This window comes from Myotis daubentonii, chromosome X (assembly GCF_963259705.1).
Source record: "Myotis daubentonii chromosome X, mMyoDau2.1, whole genome shotgun sequence".
In the NCBI taxonomy this organism is placed as follows: Eukaryota; Metazoa; Chordata; class Mammalia; order Chiroptera; family Vespertilionidae; genus Myotis; species Myotis daubentonii.
This window is the reverse complement of record NC_081861.1, coordinates 3238068-3265736: the sequence shown is the minus strand read 5'-3', so window position 1 is coordinate 3265736 and position 27669 is coordinate 3238068. Positions and strand designations below refer to the sequence as shown.

Below are 27669 nucleotides of genomic sequence, written 5' to 3'. Positions count from 1 at the left end.
TCTTTATCACAACATCGAGGGTCTCATTAGATTTATTGAGGATCTCACTACATTTATCGGCAGTTTCTAGAAAATTATTGAAAGACCTTAAAATTGCGGTTTTGAGATCTATATCCTCCATTTCTGTCATGTTTCTTTGTCTCCGCATTTTTTATGCTTTCTTGGTACACCCCCTAGTGGTCTTTGTGCACAGTCTTGTTGTAGTTAAGACTTGATTATTGTCGGCAATACTGGGGGTGATTTGACCTCCAGGCCAACTGGCTATGAGAGTCAGCTGTGTCTGCAGTGGGAGAACTTCTGTGCTGGATCTCTAGGGTGGTGCTAATCTAGCGTTTGCCTGAGGCTATCTGGCAAATGGCTCTGCGCAGGGCTTGGGTGGGGCGGGTCCCCGGGGATCTACAGGGTGGGCCGGAGCCGGCAGTTATGGCTGCTCTCAGTTCCGTCCCTAGGGGCTCTGCCTCACAGAGTCCCAGCAACCGCTGCAAACCTCGGAGAGAAAGCTGCCTTCGAGTTCTGACCGAAGCCAGACAGTCCCGCTTCTCCCGTTTGAGTCTGGGTCCCTAGAGACTCACCCAGATCTGGAGCTCAGAGTCTGAAACTCCCTCCCGATTGAAAACAACAACCACGCTCTCCGTCTCCAGCCCGCTCTGTGCGTACTCCGCACCTTAGTATTTCACTTCAGCACTGCGCCTCCTCTGAGTCTGGGTATGATATTCTCTTTCCTCCTAGTTGTAGAATTTCCACTCAGCCAGCCTTCCTGTGGTTCTGGATGATGTCTGTTCCGTCTTTTAGTTGTATTTTTGATTGGTTGTTCGAGGCAGCAATCTCCGGCGTTAACCTATGCCGCCATCTTGGTTTCCTCTCTCAAGAGTATTTTAAATTTTTAATGGAGAGGCAAATGAACTAGAATCACTAAAATAATTTTGAAAAAGGAGAACATGGCAGAAATCACTCTACCTTATTCTACAGCTATAATAATTAAGTCTGCATGTTATTGACAGAGGAATAGGTACATAAATCAGAGGAACAGCACAGAGAACCCAAGCATAGCCACAAACAAATACAGACAGCTGGTTTTTGACAAAAGTGAAAAATCAATTCAATGGAAGGTAGTCTTTTCAACAAACGGTGCTGGGGCAATTGGACTTCCATCAGCAAAAATATGAACCTTGACCTAACAACATCTTATACAGAAATTCAAAATTAATTAATCCAAAATTAATGGCACATAGACTTAAATGTAAAATATAAAACTATAAAATGTTTACAATATAAGAAACCATAGAAGAGAGTCTTTGGGACTTAGAGTTAGGCAAAGAGTTCTTACACTTGATACTAAAGCATCTATATATATAAAAGCCAAGCGACCAGAACAACAGAACGACCAGAAAGACTGGAATGACAGTCGCTATGACACACACTGCGACGGCCAACTGGCCCTATCAGAGCCCCAATCGGCCCCCCCAATCTCCCGTGGCCTTTCTCCCCAGCCGGCCCAGGCCCCAATCAGGGTGGAAGGGGGCCAGATGGACCCCACCTGTGCACAAATTTTTCCACTGGGCCTCTAATAAACCATAAAAGGAAAAATTGACAAATTGGACTTCATCAAAATAAAAAAAACTTTTACTCTGAGAAAGACCCTGTTAAGAATATGAAAGACAAGTTACCAACTGGGAGAAAATATTTGCAAGCCACATACATAGCCAACAAAGGACTAGTATCTGGAATGCACAAAGAATTCTCACAATTCAACAATATAGAAAAACGCCACCAGACCTTGGACTGAGGAGGATACACAGTTGGCTAAGAAGCACTTGCTTAACCATCAGAGAAGAGTCATTACCCTGCTCTTCCCACGAATCTTAGCAAAACTCCCCAATTCTCCAGAGGCCGTCCCTGGCCCCCTCTTACCTCCCTTTTTCCTTCTCCCAGCCCAAAGCTGCCTTCCCTTAGTTGGTCCTCATAGGCTCTCTCTCTTCCTACATTAGCCCTCCCCGTCTCCTCCATGCTTTGGACCTTATCTCAGTGTCAGGAGGAAGGCAATCCTGGGGCAGCCCTGAAAGGGGAGGCAGGGTGGTAAAGGGAGGAGGGACTTTCAGGCATGGGGAGGAGGGGAAGAGGTTGAATTCAGCTGAGTTGAGGCCGAGGAGTCTTTTTGGTGTTCCCCGCATCAAACCCGAAGCCACCAAATTATTTCCCCTCTCTTCTCAGATCTGCAAGCTTGGACTTGAGATTTTCTATTCCCTAAGCAGCAAAGCCTTTGCTATTCAAATCAGTCTTAAATGTGCCACTTAATGGCCAGGAAGCTGACCTCTGGTTATTTCACATCCAAAATATGGTCAAAGTGGAAAGGCATGTCAGGTGAAGGGGCAGGCCAATTACCGCAGGGACACATAGACTCGAACTTAAAACAGTGGAGGGTGGAGGCCCTCAGAATCTTTCAAAACTCCCAGGTGGAACCCAGGTCGGATATACATCCTGCATGGACCTTTCCTGCCCAGCCAGGATATCCTGTGTTTGTCCAAAGGACTGCACAGGGAAGCCCTGACCATTGTCCTTCCCCAAATCTGCCAGTCAGCCCCTCCCAGCCTGCGGCAGCCACCACAGGCAGAGGAAGAGTAACTCTGGAAACCGGGTTATCAGCATCCTCCATGGACTTCCTCACCTCCTCCCAGGCCTCATTAGCTCCAAGCTCCTTAGCATCCTCCAACAGAAATCCGGGAGGCCGGGATAGGGTCAACGCTCTGAAGTCAGCCCCCTGGCTTTTGCCAAGACCTGCCTCTGCCCAGCTCTGAGTGGACAGCTGGAGGCTGCAGCTGGAGGCCTGGGCCCCGATGGAGCCCCGGCTGGGGCCAGGGGCGGCTGCCCTCCGCCTGGGCTGGTTGGCTCAGCTGCTCTGGGTCTCAGCCCTGAGCTCTGCTGTCTCCTCGCCGGCTCCTCCTTCTCCTAGAACCAGCTACAGTTTGGGAAGGACTGTCCTCGGCCTTGATAAATGCAATGCCTGCATTGGAACATCTATTTGCAAGAAGTTTTTTAAAGAAGAAATAAGGTCAGAATCTCAATCAGATCGTTCTGAGGGGCAACATTCTGTTCCTGTGATGCAAGATGTCCAGGAGTTTGTTGAAAAGGAGCCATGTTGTAATTTATGGGTAGGAGCTGCAGCAAAGCCATTTAATCAGAGTAGCGGCGGGTTGAGGTTGGGGTGGAGAGGGGGGTCAGGTGTGAAGCCAAGTTCCAGCCCTAATTGCTAAATTCAAAGTGTCCTTTTGAAGTGAGAGCTTAAAGTTTTCTTTTCTATGAAGGGAGTAATCTGGGACTATGACATTGAGCAAGTTCATTTCTCAAAGGGGGGAGGAATAAAATTTATAGAAAACCTACTATGTGACAGACTTTTTATGTGTGTGTGTTAATCTTCACCCAAGGATATTTTTCCATTGATTTTTAGAGAAAGTGGAAGGGAGAGGGAGAGACAGAGAGAAACATCGATGTGAGAGAGACACATCGATTGGTTGCCTCCTGCACATACCTCGACCAGGGCCAGGGAACCTGCAACCAAGGTACGTGCCCTTGACTGAAATCAAACCCAGGACACTTCAGTCTGAGGGCCGACGCCCTATCCACTGAGCCAAACCGGCTGGGGCGTAACAGACATTTTTAAGCTACTTTTATATACTCACTTCATCCTGGGAGTTAGTGTTTTTCATTCATTACTCGGATAGCAAACTGAGACATATCAAGATTAAGGGTCTTGTTCAAGGTCACCACCTAATAAGTGGCAGATCTGGGATTCAAGCCAGGCTGGTTTGCTCCAAGTTTCTGAACCAGTTTTCTGTTGTGAGATGTTGCCTTGACCGGAGGAAAAGCCAAGGTTAGTAAATTGTAATGCACATGGCTGTCATCAAAGAAGGGATCACACTCTGGAAGCCAAGCCTGTCAACACACAGTCAATGAGCCTTTATCACGGCCAAGACCCGGCAGGGGTTGTAGCAACATAGCTATCACTCTGGCCACTGCCCTCCAGGGGTTTAGGCGGAGGGAGCTGTGTTACAAATAACAATAATAAGGCCTGGTCTGATGCAGGCCAAAAGCAAAGTGTAAAGGGCCTCTGGGGGCTGGGGAATGGCTTCTCCAGGGAAAAGCATTCTGAGCAAGGCCTGGAAGGTTGAGCTGAAATTTAGTGGGAAGGGAAGGGCTTCCAGTAGAAGGACCAACTTAAGCAAAGACCCAGAGGTGTGGGAAGAAGTGAAAAGCGCTTAGTGACTGGAGCATGGGGTATATGTGGAAGCGTGAGAGAGGGAGGAGGATTGGAAAAGTCAGATGGTGCAGGGAGCCTTGAATGCTGTGCCCAGGAATTGGGGCCTTAAACCTGTAGACAGTGGTTCCCAGCCTTTTCAATACCCAAGGCCCTTTGTATAGCTCTCTTCTCTGCCCGACCCTAAGAACCTGTCTCAGGTGTATAAGATTCGGTGACTAAACAGAAGGTATTAATTTAAAATAATTTTATTTCCAATCAGTATTAACCAAAGGTATATTTGATTATTCAACTAAGTTACTAAATAAAAATAACAAATAGAAAATCATCAGAAGTGTTGGACTTCTTTAAATATATATATTTTTATTGATTTCAGAGAGGGAGAGAAGGATAGAAACATCAATGATGAGAGAGAATCATTGATTGGCTGCCTCCTGCATACCCTTTACTGGGGATGGAGCCCACAACCCAGGCATGTTCCCTGATGGGGAACTAAACTGTGGTTCATAGGTGGATGCTCAACCACTGAGCCACACTGGCTGGGCCAGAAGTGTTGAACTTCTTTTGCAAGATCTAGTTATTGCATGGAGTTTATGTCGACTTTCCCTATTAAGGGCTTTTTTTTAAGGCATTTTGAAAGTTGAACGCCCTCACCTCCCCCACCCCCCAGACACAAACACAATTGGGGAAGCTAACATATTGTCTGACCTTGGGCAAGGTCCTTAAGCTCTGTAAGCATCAGTCTCAACATCTGTAGAGTTGGGGGAGGAGGTGTTAGGAGAATCAAAGGTACAAGCCAGTGTAAAGCTGCCGTCTTTACATGGAGTAGAAGTTCAGAGAGCCATGGCTAGTCCTTCTGTGCTGGCTGCACAAGAGGATAAGGTTTGTGTCTGGCATGAACCTCCCTCGACTATTCTGCCATCTATACACTTCCCTAAATGCGAGGAAACAAAAGCAGTCCTCACATAGAAAGAGTTCAGAGCGCCCCAGTCTAAAACTGAGGGATGGATCAGACCAGCTGTGGTCCCCTGTGTCGCTGTCCCCCCCCCTCCCCCACCTCCCCGGGGCTCTGCTGGCCTCTGGTTCTGGCAGTGTTTGACTAGTCCCTGCTTGGCCCCTGCTTCCTAAAAGGGCTCTTCTTCCAGGTTTGACAGCTGGCTGGCCACCCACGTCGAACTGCCTCTGGGCCACTTGCCTTCGTACCCTGCAAATTACTCAGATGATTCCAAAACCTGGCGCCCTGTGGAGATATCCAGGCTGGTCAGCAAACACCAGCATGAAATCTCAGACAGGAGAATCTGCGCCTCTGCTGCAGCCCCAAAGACCTGCAGCATCGAGCGTGTCCTGAGGAAAACAGGAAGGTTCCAGAAATGGCTGCAGGCTAAGCGCCTCACGCCCGACCTGGTGCAGGTAAGTGGGGTTGGTCCTGTGGCTGGAGACTGGAGGGCGAGATGGAGGAGGTGACTGTTCCCATCTCACACCTCTGTCTGGGGAAAAGGAGTTGTGTTCTGTCTAAGGTGGGACAAAGCAATGCCATGAAACAGGGGCTTGTGACAAGGAAGGAACTAAACGAGATTGATCCGTTCATCCTGATGAGCTTATGGATATGCAGACACTTGGCAGGAAGTCTACCCGCCTGGAAATGCACGGCCCAGCGTTTTGTAATATGCGGGTCCCATTCTTCAGTCGGTTGTGCCAAAACTTTACCAGTTTTCTCATTACCAGTGTTCACAGCAGCTAAACAAGCTTTCCTTATTTCTGCCAAAAATGCATCCATTAACACCTTGTTCAAACACAGTCAGAGCCATAACCATTTTCACTTCACTCTGACCCTCTCCTAGCCCATCTTTTCATCCCCAGCAGAGATTTTTCCCTTCCTTATAAAAGACAGGAAAATATCAACAGCTGTTTTATAAATTGTGGACAAAGTCCATTCCTGCTCCATCCACCAAGATCAAGGTCATTGCCATCCCATGGTGGCACCATTTCCTGTCCCCCTTTCCAGAGACCCTTGGCCCTAGGGTTCCACCGTGTGACCAACAAGCTCTACACCAGCGGTTCTCAACCTTGCTAATGCCACGACCCTTTAATACAGGTCCTCATGTTGTGGTGACCCCCAATTTCATTGTTACACATTGAACATAATTAAAGCATAGTGATTAATCACAAAAACAGTATGTAATTATATATGTGTTTTCTGATGGTCTTAGGCGACCCCTGTGAAAGGGTCGTTCAACCCCCAAAGGGGTCGCGACCCACAGGTTGAGAACTGCTGTCTTAGAGCCTTGAGATGATGGGCAGCGAAATCTAATCATCTCATTCACGTCAGGATGTTAACAGCTAACAGCATCTCACCGTTAGCCCTCCAAGGAACCCTTTGCCTATAAAGCCAATATTACACAGCTCCCTCTAGTCTAGCCTGTCCCATTACTAGCTCAGACCTTCCTAACACATCCTTGCATTTTCCCTCCCACTAAATCCAGACGCGGCCCCTGAATCCTTCTTAATAAGGATCCACACAAGCAGCCTTTGTCATGATCTCGGGTGGAATATGTGACTAAAGCAATTTCTAAGTTACCATTCATTTAGATTTGGCTAAACACGAATCCTAATTTCTGGTTTGAAAATTATGATATTGCTCTATTTATATGGGAGTTGCAGGAGCCAACTGGAGAGAGACTGTAGGATGGACAGTAGGGAGACTTGCTTCATCTTTCAACTCATACCACATGACCCAGGGCTACCCGTGGGGCCAGCCTCAGGGACTCTCTCAGAATATGACATAAGTGGGTTTTCCCTGATTTCCTCAAAAGCCACTTTCCAACAGGTATCTAGGCTAGAGCCCTCAAGTGAGCATAGCTGCATGTGTGTCGATGTGTGTTTGAGAGAAGAAACTCACAGGGTTTGCTCAGAGAAGTGGAAAGGGAGAGAAGGAGATGAGAAACAAAAGAAAATTGAAGCCCTGGCTGATCTGGCTCAGTGGATAGAGTGTTGGCCTTCAGACTGAAGGGTCCCAGGTTCAATTCTGGTGAAGGGCACATGCCTGGGCTGCGGGCTTGATCCCCAGCAGGGGGCGTGCAGGAGGCAGCCGGTCCATGATTCTCTCTCATCATTGATGTTTCTCTCTCTCTCTCCCTCTCCTTCCTCTTTGAAATCAATAAAAATCTATTTTTAAAAAAGAAAAAGAAAATTGAAGGCAGGATGGATCTGACTGATGCAGGAACCTCAGAACTTTGACTGTCAGTTCTCCTTAGGAATAAAGTCAACTTGGACAAAAAGCCCCAGTTGCCACCATCAGAGACTGAGCCAGGGAGCCCGTGGTTCCTCTTCTGCAGGGCCACGTGCACTCTCCTGAGCTGCAGGCATGCGCTGCAGCCAGAGGCTGCCAAGGAACCAGGACCAGGAATTAGCAAGAGGGTGGAACAACACAATGTGTGTGTGTGTGTGTGTGTGTGTGTCCCTGTGTGTGTGTCCCTGTGTGTGTGTGTCCCTATGTGTGTGTGTCCCTGTGTGTGTGTCCCTGTGTGTGTGTGTCCCTGTGTGTGTGTGTGTGTATGTGTGTGTCCCTGTGTGTGTGTGTCCCTGTGTGTGTGTGTGTGTGTGTGTGTGTGTGTGTGTGTGTGTGGCACTTAGGCTAACAAAACCGTGACTTTTATCCTCTAAAAGCTGCATTGTTCAGATGGGAGTGTTTCACGGCCTACATTCCTAGTCCACAAACAGAAACTCAGCCAAGAACCCCGCCCAGGTTATCATGATGTGCTTGTTCAAAAAGCCACCACAAAGAAGGCTTCCTCTGCTATTAAGACAGGCGCAGAGGCAATGATCCTCCAACTACCCTCGGCAGCACACGGCTAATCAGGGGAAAACACAGACCTTCCACCGTGTCCCTTCCCATCCCTCAACTACCAGCTGCTTCCCACATTACTCCAAACACAAACCCCGCCTCTTCCTCAAGTGGGAAGGGACTTGATTGACATGGAGGCTTTGTTCCCACTAGTCAGGGGTGGGCAAACTTTTTGACTCGAGGGCCACAATGGGTTCTTAAACTGGACCGGAGGGCCGGAACAAAAGCATGGATGGAGTGTTTGTGTGAACTAATATAAATTCAAAGTAAACATCATTACATAAAAGGGTATGGTCTTTTTTTTTTTTTTTTTAGTTTTATTCATTTCAAACGGGCCAGATCCAGCCCACGGGCCGTAGTTTGCCCATGGCTGCACTAGATGGTGGTATAGAGTGTTCCGGAAGCTTTGTTTAAACAAGAATGGCTGACAATTTTACTTCCTTGATCTCAATTATTTGTTTAAATAGAATAAGGGAAATAAGCATATTAACCAAAATGCACATTAACAATTTAATCAGAATGAGGTTTAGAGGTAAATACGAAACAAATAAAATTTACTTTTGTTTAAATTTAATTTAAAAAATGCTTAAGGGGTGTTTACAGGCCCCAGGAAGGTATAGAAGTGTCAAGACAAGGCCCCTGCTCCATGGGAGGTGACTCCCTGATGGGAGAGAGAGGCCGTATTCAGCTGGTTCAGATACAAGGCAGGTTATGATAAAGTGTTCAAGTGACAATGGACATTTTATATTGGAGCCACAGTTAGTTTTCGGACTATAAATATTTTCATCTCTCACAGGCTACCAGGTCAAGGACTAAACATTGCATTTGTTCTTTAAAAATAACATGGCTATAGCCCAGCCGGTGTGGCTCAATGCTTGAGCATTGACCTATGAACCAGGAGGTCACGGTTCCATTCCCAGTCAGGGCACAGGCCCGGGTTGTGGACTCGATCCCCAGTGTGGGTTGTGCAGGAGGCAGCTAATCCATGATTCTTTCTCATCATGGATGTTTCTATCTCTCCCTTTCTGTAATCAATAAAAAATATTTTTAAATAATAATAAATAAAAATAACATGGCTATATTGATGGGGGGGAAGAAAAACAGCTGACTGATGGCTGTAGCATTTTCATACTCATCCAACATGGAAGTTGAAGATGAAATGACTATGAAGGAAAAGGAAATTTAAGCAACTGAAATGCCTTGCCCCTCTCACACAGGGCAATATGCCCAGGACATCCACGCACACCCTCTGGCTGAACAGTCTTCTGGAAAGTACAGCCCCTTCACAGATGCGTTGTGACCACGAGATCATGACACTTTGCTCCCTGTGACCCTTGGGAAGTAGTCATGGTGATTCCTTTGCTGCCCATGGATGGGCGTTTTAGGTGCCAACCAGAGAAAGATTATGACCTGGATGCCACTCCCCCCCCCCCCCCACACACACACACATACACACACAGCCCACTTCCGATCATGGAATCATAGAGAGTTGAAATCAACTAAACTTTGACTCATAGGATTTGTTTAGGGTTAAAACCACTGAGACTTTATGAACTTCAGCATTTAAAATTTTTTTTTTTAATTTGAGAGATTTTGTGATCTAATAAACAGTTTTTAGAACATAATCAATATAGCTATTAGTTTATCATTGATTCTTTCGAGTGCCTATAGATCAGTGGTTCTCAACCTTCCTAATGCCGCAACCCTTTAATACAGTTCCTCATGTGGTGGTGACCCCCAACCATAAAATTATTTTCGTTGCTACTTCATAACTGTAATTTTGCTACTGTTATGAATTGTCATGTAAATATCTGATATGCAGGATGTATTTTCATTGTTACAAATTGGACATAATTCAAGCATAGTGATTAATCACAAAAACAATAATTATATATGTGTTTTCCGATGGTCTTAGGTGACCCCTGTGAAAGGGTTGTTCGACCCCCAAACGGGTCGCGACCCACAGGTTGAGAACCGCTGGTGTAGATTGTGGTAAAGAAGTGTGCCCATCACTCTCAGTCCCACCCTGTACAGAAGGCCCCTGCTCAGTGCCCGGCTGTGGTAGATCAGCAGGCATCCCCACTGGCCTCGGCCAGTCTATTCTGCTCCTCATTGGGGTCAGAAGCATGTGTTGAACAAGGTCACAGTCACCAAACACCTTTGTTTCCCAGGTTTAGCACTGACAACCTCCCGCTTCCTGGGTCTGTCTCCTCCCAGGGCCACTTGCCCCCCCTTCCCAACCCCAGGGTGTCCCCTACCAGCAGGGCCTGCCAATGCCCTGACCTGCTCCCCCCCGCCCGCAGGGCCTGCCCAGCCCTCTCCTGCGCTGCCCATCGCAGCGCCTCCTGGACCGCGTGGTCCGGCGCTACGCGGAGGTGGCCGACGCGGGCAGCATCTTCATGGACCACTTCACGGACCGCGACAAGCTGCGCCTGCTCTACACACTGGCTGTCAACGCGCACCCCATCCTCCTACAGGTACGCAGGCGCCCCCAAGGGACAACGAGGAGGGCCCGCCTGGGAGGAGCTCGCTCCCCCTGGACTGTCTGCCTTGGGGCAACCAAGCCATGCTAGTGCCTGGATGGGTGGGGAGACATCAGCCACCCTCACTGCCTGAGGTTGCCCCGAAGGCTCCGTGAAGGAGGCAGCTCTGACAGTGCCTCCAAAATCAGGAAGATTTTTTAAAATATATATATATATTTGTATTGATTTCAGAGAGGAAGGGAGAGGGAGAGTGAGAAACATCCATGAGGAGAGAGAATCATGGATCCGCTGCCTCCTGCACACCCCACACTGGGGATCAAGCCCACAACCTGGGCCTGTGCCCTGACCAGGAATCGAACCGTGACCCCCTGGTTCATAGGTCAACGCTCAACCACTGAGCCATGCTGGCCGGGTGCTGCTGCATTGTTATTTTAAAAAATATTTTTCTTTAAATCATCCTGAGGTTGACCCTCTTCCCTCTCCTAGGCAGTGATATTTGTGAAATCTCAAATAGTAGTCATATTTTTTCAACTGTATAACTCCTAAAATAAATATATTCTCCTGAATCTGAATCCCATCTAAAATCCTGGCAAGTGCCTCAACATTCTCATATCTTACTTGGGACACTGTTAAAATGCAATCTACCGCATGGCAATAAGAGCTTCTTCCAAATCTATTCATCTGAAACAAGAACAAAAAAGGGGGCAGGGATGGGGTGGGGTGTTGCCTTGTTCGAAGAGGAGAGAGAGAGAGAGAGAGAGAGAGAGAGAGAGAGAGAGAGAGAGAGAGAAAGGAAGGGAGGGACGGGGGGAGAGAGAGGACATGCTGCGTCTGTGACTGTTCTCTCTCCAACCCTCTAATGCTCCGTCCTCCTCCTGCCTTGGCAGATCTTCCCTGGAGCTGAGGGGTGGCCGCTGCCCAAGTACCTGGGCTCCTGCGGCCGGTTCCTGGTCAGCAGCAGCACCAGCCCGCTGCAGGAATTCTATGCTGCGCCCCCCGACCAGGCAGCCGACCTGGCCCATCAGCTCCTCAGGATCCTGGAGTCCCTGCGGAACAACGATCTGAACTACTTCCTCTACTTCACCCACGTGGATGCCTCCATGTTTGGCATCTTTAACAACGGGCATCTGTTCATCCGGGATGCCAGTGCCCTGGGCGTCATCGACAGGCAGGAAGGTACTCAGCAGGGGCCCAGCTGAGCAGCTGTCAGAGGGGAAGTCAGAGTGACAGGAGCTTGGAGGGGTGCCCGGGGGTGGTGCCACTGGGCCTTTCCAGTCTCCGTATGTCACAGTGAGAGCACCCCAAGTTCATGTCCGATGTCCCTCTCCCCCTCTAGAATCCCTGCTCCAAGTTCAACTCCAGAGGGGAACTGGCCTTGACCTTGTCCAAGGGGGGGCTGGGGGGGGCGATGCTGTGGCCCAATTCAGTGTGTGTGGTCGGGGACCTGCCCTGTCGTGCCCTTCCTCACACACACACACCACCCCTGGATCCATCTCCCTCTCAGTGCCTTTCTCATCAGATGCTTTCAGCCTTTATCTGAAACTTAAAGATCTGGCTGAGCCACTTGTACACGTTGCAATCCATTTTGGCACCTTTGCCTTTTAGAAAGTTTCCAATTAAAAAGCATGGTACCGCATGAGGTCTAGGAGTGACTCATGTTTTCCACTGTGTGCACAGGCTCATCGGGGTCCTGGAGGCCTTGGAGCATCCCAGTCCCTAACGGTAACCGAGTGTTGTGAGCTCAATGATAGGACAGAGGACTTTTTATTTTAATTTCTTCATATATTTTTATTGATGTCAGAGAGGAAGGGAGAGGGAGAGAGAGAGAGAAACATCAGTGATGAGAGAGAATCATGGATTGGCTGCCTCCTGCACGCCCCACACTGGGGATCGAGCCCACAACCCTGGCCAGGAATCGAACCATGGCCTCCTGGTTCATAGGTTGATGCTCAACCACTGAGCCACACAGGCCAGGCGACAGAGGACTTTTCATGAGAAAGCCTACGAAGACAGACCAATTAAACCACACTAACTCATTTCCTGGTTTGCTTTCATGAGAAGAAATGAGGCCAATTCCAGAATATTCAGGATATGTAAACCACGGAATGCCAGCCCCATTGAATACATGTTCTGGTTTACCAGTGCTTTCTCCCGGCTTTGTATTTCCTGATTTCCCTAATTTAATAGTAAGAATGGGAGAACCGCAAGATGGGGGTGAGCCCTATAGTTGTAAGCCCAACTGCTGGGAGGGATAAGTGTGTTTCCAGGCCTGGCCTCAGCCAACTGTAGCAAAGAGAGCTCCTCCCATGTCGTTCTTAGCAGGGCCTTTGGGTCCCTGAGCCCTAAATCTCCTGGTGACAGGAGATGCTGGGAGACTCCACCACTTTGCCCAGCAATTCTAATTAGCGGCATCTCCCCGCAGGAGAACAGGTTGTAGGATGTGTAACATTTCATGCTTCTCTTCCAGGCAGCCAAGCAGCCGCCAGGGCAGCAGAGAACAAAGACATCTTCAGCTGCCTGGTCACCGGCTGCCAGGCCGAGCTGCCCTCCTGTGACGCCATCCCCGAGAAGCAGAGCCTGGTGCTGGTGTGTCGGCAGGTCCTGCCTCCGCTGCTCCGGGGGAAGTTCCCCTCTCCGGTGCAGGAGCAGATAGATGTCCTCCTGGCCAAGTGTGGGGAGGGCGACCGCCCAGACCCCGAAGTCCTGGAGGCCGCCAGCCAGCTGAAGAGCATCTTGAGACCCCTGAGAACCTGTGACCCCAGATTTGCCTACCGCTACCCAGACTGCAGGTATAATGACAAGTTCTGAGGGGCTGGAGCCTGGCTGGCCTCCAGGGACCACATCCTCGGCTCTCCATTCCCAGGCACCGAGGAACATTCCAGCAACAGGAGGGCGGTTGTGCAGCACTGGCACTGGCCTCATTGGCTGGAACATCACAAAAGAGCCAGGGTTGGGCATCAGAAGATCCAGGTGTGGCCCTTGCCAGTTTGGCTCAGTGGACAGAGTATCAGCCTGCAGATCAAAGGGTCCCAGGTTCAATTCCGGTCAAGGGCATGTACTTTGGTTGAAGTCTCCTCCCCAGCCCGGGCCTGGTCAGGGCACATGCAGGAGGCAACCAGTCGATGTGTTTCTCTCACATCGATGTTTCTCTCTGTCTCTCCCTCTCTCTCCCACTCTCCCTAAGAATCAATGGGAATATCCTCTGGTGAGGATTAAAAAAAAGAAAAAGATCCAGGTGTTTCCTCTGTGCTCCACAAGACTCTTAACTTAGCGGAAGAAGACAGATATGAAGAGTCAGGGAAACCTGCTCCCTCCCTCCCTCAGCCCAGCTGCTATAAAGCGTGTTCAGAAGCACACAGGCGGGAGAATGAGACAGACAGCGAGGTCCAGAGGCTGGTGTGGAGAGGGAGGCCCCTGGCCAGTAGCATGTTAGGTTACACTCAGACAAAAGGGGCCCACTCCTGCTCCCCGTGGCCCTGAGCTAGCCCTTCTGCCCCCCCCCCCCCCCCCCGCCCACCGCCACACACACAACCTCAGGGTAAGAAGACTGCAGGCAGAATATAATGAACAACATAGACTGATGAACAAAAATAGATCCAGAGACACAGAAGCATCAAACAGACTGTCAAACCTCAAAGGGAAGACAGGGCAGGGTGGTGGAGGGTTGGGGGGGGGGGGTGAGGGGGAGTAAAAGATCAACCGAAGGACCTGTATGCATGCATATAAGCATAACCGATGGACACAGACACTAGGCGGGTGAGGGCCTGTGCTGGGGGGGTGGGGGGAGCAGGCGGGGAGAGATCAGTGGGGGGAAAAGGAAACATATTAACACTTTCAACAATAAAGAATTAAAAAAAAAAAAAGACTGCAGGCCAAGGGCACACATGGATAAGACCATGCCCGGGTGCCTGGGGCCCCATACCGGTGCGAGTGAAATACCTCATAGTGTGGGAAGGATCCAGAGGTAAGAAGTGGGGCATGGGCTGGAGACCAATGTGTTCGTGCAGATCCTCTGAGAAGCAAGTGCCAAGACACGATGGAACAGTCAAGGGTCCTATTAAGAAAGATGCCTGTGTGGGAGGCAAGAAGGAGAGCTAGCAGGCCGGGTTGCAAGTCTGAGCCTGAAGGTTGGGCAGGAGTATCCTGACTGTCTTTTACACGTGGAAGGATGCTTCCGCAGGGCTTTCAGGGTGTTCTTGAGCCAAAGCTAACCATCACATGAGTCCCAAGTCTCCAATAATGGGCGGCCCTTATAACCCTGCAGCAGGGAACAGCCCATGGGAGGCGTGGCCTCAGCCCAACCGCAAAGATGCATTTTTTTAAATTATTTTTTAAAATATATTTTTACAGAGAGGAAGGGAGAGGAATAGAGAGTTAGAAACATCGATGAGAGAGAAACATCGATCAGCTGCCTCCTGCACACCCCTAACTGGGGATGTGCCCGCAACCCAGGTACATGCCCTTGACCGGAATCAAACCTGGGACCCTTCAGTCCACAGGCCGACGCTCTATCCACTGAGCCAAATCGGTTTCGGCGCAAAGATGCATTTTAAAGCTCAAAGCAGGGCACCTTGCCAGTTCCACCCTCTGGAACAAGAGGTCTGTAAGTAGAACATTCTCGCTGTAGCCACAGCTGGACCCAGGCCAGCTCTCTCCACACTGTGGCGTCCAATGTAGGACTCGAAGAAGAGAATTTTCATTCAAACTTGACCTAAGAATGTTTTTTCAAGGTCAGCCAACAAAAGGTTATTTTATCAAATATTTGTTAGTTTGCTTTATACCTTTTAAATATTTATCTACACGGGATGTGGGTCCCCATGTATATTCTTGCCACGTCTCCTCAAACATTAGTGGGAGCTCTTTGGACCTTTGCCCAGCCTCCCTGACAGCTCTCCACCCCTAGGGCCCTCTCAGCCTCTTTTCTAAATCACCACCTTTAGGTTAGAATGCCTGGCTCCACAGGCGTCATACTGCAGACAGTCCAACTGAGGCCCAGGGAGGAAAAATGACTTGCTGGGATAGTTCCAGAACCCTGGCTACCAGCCCATGCTTCTCTGACTCTTGCCCTGGCCTACCCCATTCAGGTCCCTTCACTCACATTTACAACTGGGCTGCCCTAGCCAGTTTTGCTCAGTGGATAGTGTCAGCCTGTGGACTGAAGGGTCCCAGTCAATTCCGGTCAAGGACGCATGCCCGGGTTGCGGACTCGATCCCCAGTGTGGGGCGTGCAGGAGGCAGCTGATCCATGATTCCTTCTCATCATTGATGTTTCTCTCTCCCTCTCCCTTCCTCTCTGAAATCAACAACAATATATTTTTTAAAAATAGGGCCAAGAAAAGCCCTATTTTAGGGCCACTAAGTTGGCTGTGGGGCTCGCTTTTCTACTGCTCCAGGCTCTATCCCAGGAGCAGCCCCGACGGTGAGGATGACAGGAGGAGCCTCTGGGAGGGCGGCTCGGGCTGCCTGGCCGTCTGAGACAGTCGCCTCTGGCCCGGTCTGGAGGGTGAGGAGTGACCACCCTTCCCAACACCTCGCTTTGTCCAGGGAAACTGATCCGAGATTCTGGCCTTCAGAACTGTGAGCGGATGAATGCCTATTGCGTCAGGCCACCCACTCTGTAGCCACTTGTGACAGCAGTGTCAGGACATGAACATACACCCTGAACTCCATCTTAGTGTCTGCTTCCAGAGAGCCTACCCCGCAGTACCCCCTACTGCAGTCTGTGGCAACGGATTCAAAAGCCAGACCCAACATGAGGGAGTTTGCTAGTGTCTGTATCCAGGCTGAGGCCTGAATGGTTCCATTCTTTTTTAACCCTCACCTGAGGCTATGTCACAGTGATGGCGGACCTTTTGAGCTCGGCATGCCAGCATTTTGAAAAACCCTCACTTAACTCTGGTGCCGTGTCACATATAGAAATTTTTTGATATTTGCAACCATAGTAAAACAAAGACTTATATTTTGATATTTATTTTATATATTTAAATGCCATTTAACAAAGAAAAATCAACCAAAAATATGAGTTCGCATGTCACCTCTGACACAGGTGTCATAGGTTCGCCATCACTGGCTATGAGGATATTCTTCCATTGATTTTTAGGGAGAGTGGAAGGGAGAGGGAAAGACAGAGAAACATTGATGTAAGAGAGACACACTGATTAGTTGCCTCCTGCACGTGCCCGACCAGGGCCTGGGCCAGGGAGGAGCCTGCAGCCACAGTACTCGCCCTTGACCTGAATTGAACCCAGGACCCTTTGGTCGGCAGGCCCGACGCTCTATCCACTGAGCCACACCAGCCAGGGCTGCTTCCATTCTTCCTGTGCATCATTTAAGACTCCGTCTGAGGTCCTACCCTGACCAGAAGCTCCTCCTGACAGCTCAAGCTCCCATGAGCCCTTTCTGAATCCCACTGAGGATGGCAGTGGCGTAGGGGGTGCCTCTGAGTTCCCATAGCAACCAGCACAGGGCTGGCCACAGAGCAGGTGCTGGGAAGGTGTTCTTTCTGAGGACAATGTCTGTGTTCCTCAGACGCTCTTGCTGTTTTTCACACACCATCACCTAGAGACTGAATGTTTCTGTCTCCCCAAGAGTCATATATTGAAATCCTAACCCTTAAGGTGAAGGGTTAGGAGGTGGAGCCTTTGGGAGGTGGTTGAGCATCGACCCATGAACCAAGAAGTCCCCAGTTCAATTCCTGGTCAGGGCACATACCCAGGTTGCAGGCTCAATCCCCAGTAGGGAGTGTGCAGGAGGCAGCCGACCCACAATTCTCTCTCACCCATGTTTCTCTCTCTCTCTCCCTCTCCTTTCCTCTCCATAAGATCAATAAAAAGACATAGTTAAAAAATAAAAGAATCCTCAGAAAGCTCCCTGGCCCCTTCTTCCCTGTGAGGACACATTGAGAAGGTACAGGCTATGAACCAGGAAGTGGGTCCTCGCAAGGCTTTGAATCTGCCAGTGCCTTGACCTTGGACTTGCAGCCTCCAGAACTGTGAAAAAGAAATGTGTGTTGCTTATAAACCACCGAGTCTACAGAATTCTGTTATAGCAGCTCCAATGCACTAAGGCAGTGGTCGGCAAACTGCGGCTCGGCAAACCGCGGCTCACCAGCCACATGCGGCTCTGTGGCCCCTTGAGTGTGGCTCTTCCACAAAATACCGACTTCTGCGCATGGGCCACGAAGTTTCAATTGCACTGTACGTGCATGCCCGCACGTGGTATTTTGTGGAAGAGCCACACTCAAGGGGCCAAAGAGCCGCATGTGGCTCGCGAGCCGCGGTTTGCCGACCACAGCACTAAGGCGCCATGCTGACCATAGACATAGTGGGGCCCCAGTCCATGGTATTGTGTTATAGCAGCCCAATGGACCAAGACAGGGTGGGGCAGAAGCAGGCTTACAGTTGTGAGTACCTGACACACAGTTTATTCTTGTATTATTATTATTGATTGTATTACCACGTGTACTGGTTAATAATTTGGATTTTGTAATCAAAGAAAACACGATAATTTCAAGAGAAACATCAGAAGTGCTTTATTCAAAGTAATGTCCATCGCTAGCTGCACATTTCCCCCATCTTTCAGGTTATTTGTGGATACCGTCCCAATAGAACTTTTCTTGTTTTGAGGCAAACCATTCAGAGACCCGATTTCCCACTTCTTTGTATGTTTTGAAGTGCTGCGCAGAAAATGCATGTGCCGTCGATGGGAGCAAGTGGTCTCTGAAGGAGTAAGGTCTGGTGAATACAGTGGGTGGGTTAATACTTCCCAGGCAAGATCTTTTAACGTGCCTTTAACTGGTTTTGAAGTGTGTGATGGTGCGTCATCATGGAGCAAAATTACTTTGCCGTGTCTTCTGGCCCATTCTGGTCATTTTACGATCAAAGCGTGGTTCAAATTGATTATTTGTTGTCGGTAGCGGTCAGGATTAACGGTTTCACCTGGTTTTAGAAGCTCATAATACACCACGCCTTCCTGATCCCACCAAACGCAGAGCATTGTCTTCTTTCTGAAGCCATTTGGCCTTGCAGTCGATGTTGATGGTTGACCTGGGTCAACCCATGATTTTGTGTGTTTGGGATTCTCAAAATAAATCCACTTTTCATTACCAGTCAAAATTCAATGCAAAAAAACTTTCTTTCGTGCCCCTGAAGCAACATTTTACTGATGACTTTTCGGTTTTCCATTTGTCTTTCGTTCAGTTGATGTGGCACCCATTTTCCTTCCTTTAAAATCTTTCCCATTACTTGTAAAGGGTCGGAAATTGTTTTCTGAGCAACATTTAATCTTTCTGCAAGTTGTTTTTGAGTTTGACACGCATCATCATCCAATAATGCTTGTCATTGTTGGTCTTCAAATTCTTTCAGTTGACCTGGACGTTCTTTGTCTTTCACATCGAAATCATCACTTTTTAAGCGTTTAAACCAGCGTTCACAAGTATCTTGAGATGGAGCATGTTCACCATAAGCTTCCCGAAGTATACGATTAACTTTCAGCAGCACTTTTCTTCAAAGTAAAGTAATGAATTAAAACTTCCCGCAAATGCTCTTTTTCTGGCATGAAATTTGACATTTGTAAGCATAAAAATATCTATGATGTTAACACCTTCAGCAAATTTGACATATGAAGTTTTGAAGCTTGCTGTCAATACAACAAAATAGCATAAATATCAAATCGCATATATATCAACATATGTGTAACTCCATCTATTGAAAAAAAAATCCACAAACAACTGTAAACCTACTTTTGCCCCACCCTATGCAGAACACAGGCACTTCCTCAAGAACTGCTCTTTCCTCTCAACAGTCAAGAGACAGGTGGCTCAACACTCACAGGACTTCAGCCAGAACAAATTTATTGTGGTATATTCTTACTCCTCTGAAATCCGATTGGATGCATTAGAGTGTTTTTGTTGTTGTTGTTGTTGTTGTTGTTTTTAGTTTTGTCAGCCACTGTCTTTTTGCCTCCAGGACTGGCTACATACTTTGTGGGTTCAATACAATGTGAAAATGAGGGGCCTCCTGTTGTTAAGAATTACATTAAACTAAGCACAGGCCCTAGAGGACTGCATGCATTGTATGACCACTGAATCCCCTTAACCTCAGGATAGGCAGCAGTTCTCAACCTGTGGGTCGCGACCCCTTTGGGGGTCAAACGACCCTTTCACAGGGGTCACCTAAGACCATCCTGCATATCAGATATTTTCATTACGATTCATAACAGTAGCAACATTACAGTTATGAAGTAGCAACGAAAATAATTTTATGGTTGGGTCACAACATGAAGAAGTGTATTTAAAGGGCCAGAAGGTTGAGAACCACTGGCATAGAGTGTTCTTGGGTTTACTGAGGTTATCGACAACCAAGGGGAGTAGGTATGGGACCCACTTTCTGCCTCATGCTCCTACCTGGAGCTTCTCTCTGAAAAATCAGTATTTAGGGGGCATTGTGCCAAAGTGAATATTTCCCCTTGTCAAAATAACACATATTTTAGTGTTTTTTTTAAATGATTCTACCCAAGGCAGGCAAGAAAAAAAGGAAAAGAGGCAAGCTGTGGAAACTTGGTGAGACTATAATCCCATTGAAAAAAATTGGCAAAGTTATCAAAAGCCTCAAAAAGGATTGCACACTCTACCCAATAATTTCACTTCTGGGATGTTATCCAAAGGAAGTAATCAAGAATGCAGAGAGATTTATTCCCAAACTGACTGTTACAAACCATGGATTGAACACTTGTAACCCCTACTGAAGGGAGAGTCAGAGGAATTTTTAATAGGCTTAAACTGCCACCCAGGGGGAAATGAGAGAGGAGAAAAATAGAAACAAAATTTTGAAAGCTGGAAAGCAAGTAACTCCAGGACCAAAAGAACTGAATCCTGAGCTGACAGCAAAGGATGCTAGAAACCATCCTAAGTTACACCACAAAGTCTCTCAATAATTTGAGGAGTTCATGGCACTAGGTCCCTCAGGAAGTGAGAAAAAAGGTGGCTGAAATAAGGATGAGTCCTTAAAAAAAAATCAAAAATACAACTGTATTGCCCAGCCAGCGTGGATGAGTGGTTGAGCATCGACCTATAAACCAGGAGGTCAGGGTTCTATTCCTGGTCAGGGCACATGCCCGGGTTGTGGGCTTGATCCCCAGTGGGGGACATGCAGGAGGTAGCCAATCAATGATTCTTTCATCACTGATGTTTCTATCTCTCCCTCTCCTTCTTCTCTGAAATCAATGAAAAAGTATGGTTTAAAAATGGAGAAAATACATTTATTTTAAAAACTGTATTTAAGCATAGTCAAAGACTTAGAAGCGGAAAGAAATAACTGACTTGTCTTACAAATTGAGTCCCTTTTTAAAAAATTATGTTTTTATTAATTTTAGAAAGCGGAAAGGAGAGAGAGAGAAAAGCATCCATTTGTTGCCTCCTGCCCAAAGCTAGGGCATGTGCCCTGACCTGGATTGAACCAGTGACCTCTTGGTGCAATGGATTTCATGTAACACCCATACGCCTTCTCCTCTGATTCTAATGTAGAAAACAAGATGCAAAACTGCCATTCTCCGGAGCATTTTCTCAGTCTGTTGAGATGTTGCTTCCCGGCAATTGTCGGTTTGGTTCAGATAAACTCATAAAAATTCTCTACAAGGTTTGGACGTTTTCTTACGTCAACAGAAAAAACTCACCTTTAGAAAAACATATGCAACTGACTTCCTTAAGGTCATGGCAAGTTCCTTCCCAGCTCTCGAGGTCTTTAGAGAAATGGTTGCCTTTTGATGTATTTTTGGATTGACAGGCAAAGGCCATTGTTGCCTACTGGAAACCAACAGGAGTCCCCTCTGTGGGGTGCGGAGAGAGGAGAGACTTTATTCAGTGGACACAGTTCCGGGGTGAAATAGCTTGTCTGTACAATAGCATGGCTGTGGAGGACAGCACAGCTGGGAACCAGCCCTGGGGAGGTAGCCCTGGCCAGGAGGCTTGATGTTACAGCTGAGATTGGTATTGCAGCTCCAGTTGAAGAGATACAGTTGTTGATGGAACCTGACAGCGTACTTCATTGAGACAGCGGTAAGGCTGGCTTAGTACACACCCCAGGAGTCAGGAAATTCTCTTACCAAGAGATGAAAACCCCACACAGCCTGTGCAGGGCTTACTGCCTCGTGCGGGAATCGCTTTCCCCGGCTCCAGGTTCAAGGTGAACGCCTTTGTTCTGCTCAGTGTGCGTGTCCACAGCCCTGAGGCACAGCCCCAGAGCTGAGCATTTCAGACCCCAGGAGGAAGGGGTCAGGGTCCTTCTGCTGTGGCACAAGAGGAGGGCGTGCAGGCCAACTGCACTCAGTGGGCATGGGGGACAGACGCCTATCATTGGAGCTAAACTTGCTCTGTCTCTTTCTTTTTTAAATATATTTTTATTGATTTCAGAGAGGAAGGGAGAGGGAGAGAGAGACAGAAACATCAATGATGAGAGAGAATCATGGATGGGCTGCCTCCTGCATGCCCCCGACTGAGGATGGAGCCTGCACCTAGGCATGTGCCCTGACTGGGAATTTCACCATGACCTCCTTCCGTGGTCGGCAAACTGCGGCTCGCGAGCCACATGTGGCTCTTTGGCTCCTTGAGTGTGGCTCTTCCTAAGCCTTGGAGTACCCTAATTAAGTTAATAACAATGTACCTACCTATATAGTTTAAGTTTAAAAAATTTGGCTCTCAAAAGACATTTCAATCGTTGTACTGTTGATATTGGGCTCCGTTGACTAATGAGTTTGCCCACCACTGTCTAGGTCACTGATGGCGAACCTATGACACGCGTGTCAGAGGTGACACACGAACTCATTTTTTTGGTTGATTTTTCTTTGTTAAGTGGCATTTAAATATATAAAATAAATATCAAAAATATGTCTTTGTTTTACTATGGTTGTAAATATGAAAACATTTCTATATGTGACATGGCACCAGAGTTAAGTTAGGGTTTTCAAAATGCTGACACGCCGAGCTCAAAAGGTTCGCCATCACTGGTCTAGGTCATAGGTCGATGCTCAACCACTGAGCCACAGTGGCCGGGCTCTGTCTCCTTTCTATGGGAATAAAAGCATTCATTGTGTATCCAGTATTTGACTGTGTTGTTGTTTTCCTTGGTGACTTTGATACCAGGATGCAGGAGGCAGAAGTCTTTGGATTTCTATTCCTGCTGATTGGTATTGCTATGGTCTTTGCTATCCTCCGTGTAGTTGGGGTTCTCTCCTGGTGTTGGTAAACAGTGCATGATGTTCTGCTCAACAGAATGAATTGGCTCAGAGCATTTCAAGGGGCAAAATGGAGATTCCAGAGCAAAAATATGAGCTGAGGGGGGGACGGAACTTAAGGTTGAGTGGGATAAAGAATGCAGATTGGTTTCTGGCAGGTCTCTTGGGTGATGGGCACCTTGGATAGGTGAGGGTCTTCTTGAATATAGAGAGACATTTATTTGCCAGATTATTACAAATGTTTATAAATTTACAGTTTACTAGCAATTTTTTTCCATAACAAAAATCCTTAAAGTTTCACCCTATCTACCAGAGTGGTTGTACTATTAGTCACACAACTCTTTCTTAAGTGCCTATATAGTGCACATACCTAAAGGATAAATCTTTTATTTTTGTTAATTCTCACTGGGGGATTTTTTTTTCCATTGATTTTCAGAGACAGTGGAAGGAAAGGGAGAAAGACAGAGAAAAACATGAATGTGAGAGAAACACATTGATTGGTTGCCTCCGGCACGCACTAGGACCAGAGCCAGAGATGGAGCCTGCAACTGAGGTACCTGCCCTTGACTGGAATCGAACCCGGGATCCTTCAGTCCACAGACTAATGCTCTATCCACTGAGCAAACCTGGTTAGGGCTAAAGGCTGAATCTTAAAAGGTCCTTTTAAGAAGCAATTGTATCCCAGCTGTCCCCCTTCACAGTCAGGTTATGGCCGGGTGATGGCCCTCCAAGACTCAATAACAAAATTGGAGGCTCTGGAGAGAATCAAAGGGTCTTCAGAAACAGCATGGAAATTAGGACAGCAGGTCACCCCCAAAACTGGGCAATCAAGGGCATGTGAGCATAGTGGCTGTCACTCCCCTGCACTGGTGCCCTGGCCCTCCCCCCAATGAGCCTCCAGGAAAGAAACCAAAAAGTTCCCACACCAGGAACTCCTCAACCATCTCACCCAGTCAGGTCTCCACAGTGAAGGTCGCAGCCGCCAGTCATCTTTTTAGTTACCCACTCTTTTTCTTTTTTCTAACATTATTTTGGAAGAATTTCATACTTTCAGAAAAGTACAAATAACATCTATATAGCCTGTATCCATATTCATAATGATTTCCTTTTCCCCATGTCTGCTTTATATCCTCTCTTCATCTGTCTCCCTCCCTGTCTCTTCTCCTCTTTCTCCCTCTCCCCTCTCCTCCACCCCATTTTTTCTGAACCTTGTAGAGGAAGTTGGAGATGTGCCCCAAAGACTTCAGTGTTCACTCCTAAAAATAAGTAAAGGCTTACAAGAACCACAATGCAATTCTCAAAATTCAGGAGGTTAACATTGATACGCTACTATCTAATTACAGCACTTATTCAAATTTCACCAATTTCTCCAATAAGATCTTTCATATCAAAAAATTTCTGGCCCAGCCCGACCAGCGTGGCTCAGTGGTTGAGCGTCAACCCATGAACCAGGAGCTCACGGTTCGATTCCTGGTCAGGGCACATGCCTGGGTTGCGGGCTTGATCCTCAGTCTGGGGCATGCAGGAGGCAGCCAATTGGTGATTCTCTCTCATCATTGATGTTTCTGTCTCTCTCTCTCTCCATCTCCCTTCCTCTTTGAAGTCAATAAAATATATATATATATATGGAAAAAATAGTCTCCATTTAAACCTACTATTTAGCAAAGTGGTAGTAAGTAGACAAAAGAATTACCTAAAAGATGTGGTTGGCCATGTGGCAAGGCAAATGGAGGGGAAGAGGTGGGGGACAGCTGGGTTTTGTACAAACCCAGCAGCACTAGATGATTTTCCAAACTCTCTCTAAAACTTTGCCAAAAATTTTTAAATAAAAGAGAAGATTTATGCATTGAAATTATAATCACACCCATTATTTTAAATAGCAGAGCATTGTATATAATTTAAATTCCCTAGAGTGGAGAAATGGCTAAGTAATTTGGTTTACACCCAGCACAATTATAAATGGAACTAAATTAAAATACTATTTACAGAGAAGTTATAATGCCATGAGAAAATGCCTATTGACCCAATGCTAAATGCCACAAAATGTTCTATCTATGCTATGCTTTTCCTGTCTTTGTTGTTTTGTTTCTTGGCTTTTTTTTAATACATAAAGTTTTACATAGAAATAAGACTGGAAGTAAAGATAACAAAATATTAACAGTGGTTGGCTTTAGATAAGGGACTTTAAATTCTTCAAAAATCATTTCTACTTTTTTGTATTTAAGAAATATTTGCGGGGGAACTTGTAAAAATATTTTAATAATATTAAATATGTTTTTGTTATAAAAATGGAAAATATTAACATGAACCAAGAAGAAAATAGGCCATCAAATGTATTGCTTTCTTTATGAGAATGCATATGAAATATGCAGACTATTTAAAGAGCAAGGATTTCTCCCTTGTGTGGGCCCAGGGGCCTGGGAACAGCCATGCCCACGACAGTATGGTCTTCCCGAATGGGACTTGACCAAGGCTTCCGAGTCTTGGCCTTGACTTTGAGACAGACTTCATCTGGGTTACCAAGGTCACTTTTTTTTTTTTAACTGAGCTAAAACCCTATTTTTAAAAATCTGAACCAGTTTTGATGTTTAATTTCAAGTTATGTGCCAGGAACTAAAAACAAGCCAACAGAGTTTCAGAAACTGGGTGCGAGACAGTGAGAGAACAAATAGTTTTCACATTATCATTCCTTTTGTTTTATTTGCTTCGATCCTATATCTGCGGGCTGCCTTCTCCCAGTTTTCATTTGAGTTGTGTGCAGCTTCTTAGGGTAATGAGCTGTGCGTGAATCATAGCTTATATCCCCTTCATTTACTCACAGGAAAGGAGAGTAGTACTTACACATAAATAATTTTTGGCTACTGTTATATAAAGAGCTGTCTACCCAAGTGTCCATAATAGAACTTTTCATGCATTGATGCATGAAAATTATACATTGAATGCACAAAATGAGAGAGAAGGAGGGAAAGATGGAGGAAGAGAGAAATGCAGCTTGCTATCACAGTTAGGACCTACAACAGGAAAGAAACGAAAGCAGGGCTGACTCTAGGCCAGCGGTTCTCAACCTTCCTAATGCCGTGACCCTTTAATACAGTGCCTCATGTTGTGGTGACCCCCAATTTCATTGTTACAAATGGAACATAATGAAAGCATAGTGATTCATCACAAAAACAATATGTAATTATATATGTGTTTTCCGATGGTCTTAGGCGACCCCTGTGAAAGGGTCGTTCGACCCCCAAAGGGGTCACGACCCACAGGTTGAGAACCGCTGCTCTAGGCTGAGTGACAGAGGACACCTCTGCTCACTGAGAACGCAGTTTAGTCAGTGTAGACCAGTGGTCGTCAAACTCATTAGTCAACAGTACGACGACTGAAATTTTTTTTGAGAGCCACATTTTTTAAACTTAAACTATATAGGTAGATCCATTGTTATTAACTTCATTAGGGTACTCCTAAGGCTTAGGAAGAGCCACACTCAAGGGGCCAAAGAGCCGCATGTGGCTCGCGTTCTGTGGTACCAGCAAATCTGGAAGTGATTTTCTAAAATGCAAGGGAGCTTGTCGAAAGTACACAAGAACCAACTTGAAGGAGCTCCCAATGGCTAAAGCTGGAACAGTTTGAACAACAAAATAAAAAACAATAGTATTGGATTATAACTCCAAAAAGAAGATAAATATCCAAGTCAATACTGATATAAACAAATACTTGAATAAATAAATAAATACATGGGGGGAAAGGAAAACATATTCCTTGCAGAAGAATGCCAAGTAATATACGCATTGATGCTACTCCCTCTGGAACATGGAGCTTAAGTCCCTCTTATTGAGTGTGACCTGGGTTTATTGACTCACCCAGAAAGAATAGAGTATGGAAAGGGAGACTACTAACTTTATAGAAGAAACATATGGACACAACCTTAACCAAATGATAAAGGTCAAAATCACCAGTGATAAAGTTATGTGATATCATGGCCCCCCTGAGATGATGTGATGAGAAGAGCACGTTACTTAGGTAGTGTTCTGCCTCAAAATCCATAATTCAAGTTTAACCATGAGAAAACAGATAAATTCAAATTGAGAGATATTCTACAAAATACCAGATCAGCACTCTCCAAATGCATTTTTTAAAAAATATATATTTTATTGATTTTTTCACAGAGAGGAAGGGAGAGGGATAGAGAGTTAGAAACATCGATGAGAGAGAAACATCGATCAGCTGCCTCCTGCACACCCCCCACTGGGGATGTGCCCACAACCAAGGCACATGCCCTTGACCAGAATCGAACCTGGGACCCTTGAGTCCGCAGGCCGACGCTGTATCCACTGAGCCAAACCGGTCAGGGCCAAATGCATTTTTAAATAAATAATTTAAAATTTTAAAAATAAGCAGTGTGACCTGGCCAGCGTGGCTCGGTGGTTGAGCATTGACCTATGAACCAGGAGGTCACGGTTCGATTCCCAGTCAAGGGCATATGCCTGGGTTGCAGACTCGATCCCCAGCGTGGGGTGTGCAGAAGGCAGCTGATCTGATTCTCTCTCATCACTGACCTTTCTGTCTCTCTCCCTCTCCATTCCTCTCAGAAATCAATAAAAATATATTTTAAGAAAAGAAATAGATTTGAATAACATTATCAACCAACTTGCCTTAACTGTCACTTACAGAAAAGTCCATTCAACAGCAGAATGTATATCCTTTTCAAGCACATTTGGAGTATTTACCAAGGGCCATATTCCAGGCCATAAAACAGTCTCAATAAATTTAAAAGGATTCAAGACATACAAAATATAGTCTCTGATTACAATGGAAATTAAATTAGAAACCACTAAGAAAAATATCCTGAAAAGCCCCAAACAGCTGTA

The 27669-nt window shown here is 46.7% G+C and overlaps 1 protein-coding gene across 1 annotated transcript; it reads left to right on the top strand.

Annotated features, from left to right (window-relative positions):
• The first annotated feature begins 2734 nt into the window (after positions 1-2734).
• On the top strand, positions 2735-14226 carry DIPK2B (divergent protein kinase domain 2B). The gene is made up of 5 exons (XM_059679174.1): positions 2735-3049; positions 5398-5662; positions 10400-10573; positions 11467-11755; positions 13047-14226. Exons 1-5 carry the CDS (start codon positions 2835-2837, stop codon positions 13385-13387), a joined length of 1284 nt encoding a protein of 427 aa, XP_059535157.1. The 5' UTR covers positions 2735-2834; the 3' UTR covers positions 13388-14226.
• Positions 14227-27669: the final 13443 nt, after the last annotated feature.

Excerpts from the sequence above, each read along its gene's own strand:
- DIPK2B (XM_059679174.1), top strand. The coding sequence starts at position 2,835 with ATGGAGCCCCGGCTGGGGCCAGGGGCGGCTGCCCTCCGCCTGGGCTGG. Across the intron at positions 3,050-5,397 it reads TTTTTTAAAGAAGAAATAAG|GTTTGACAGCTGGCTGGCCA; the intron begins GTCAGAATCTCA and ends CTCTTCTTCCAG. Across the intron at positions 10,574-11,466 it reads CGCACCCCATCCTCCTACAG|ATCTTCCCTGGAGCTGAGGG; the intron begins GTACGCAGGCGC and ends CTGCCTTGGCAG.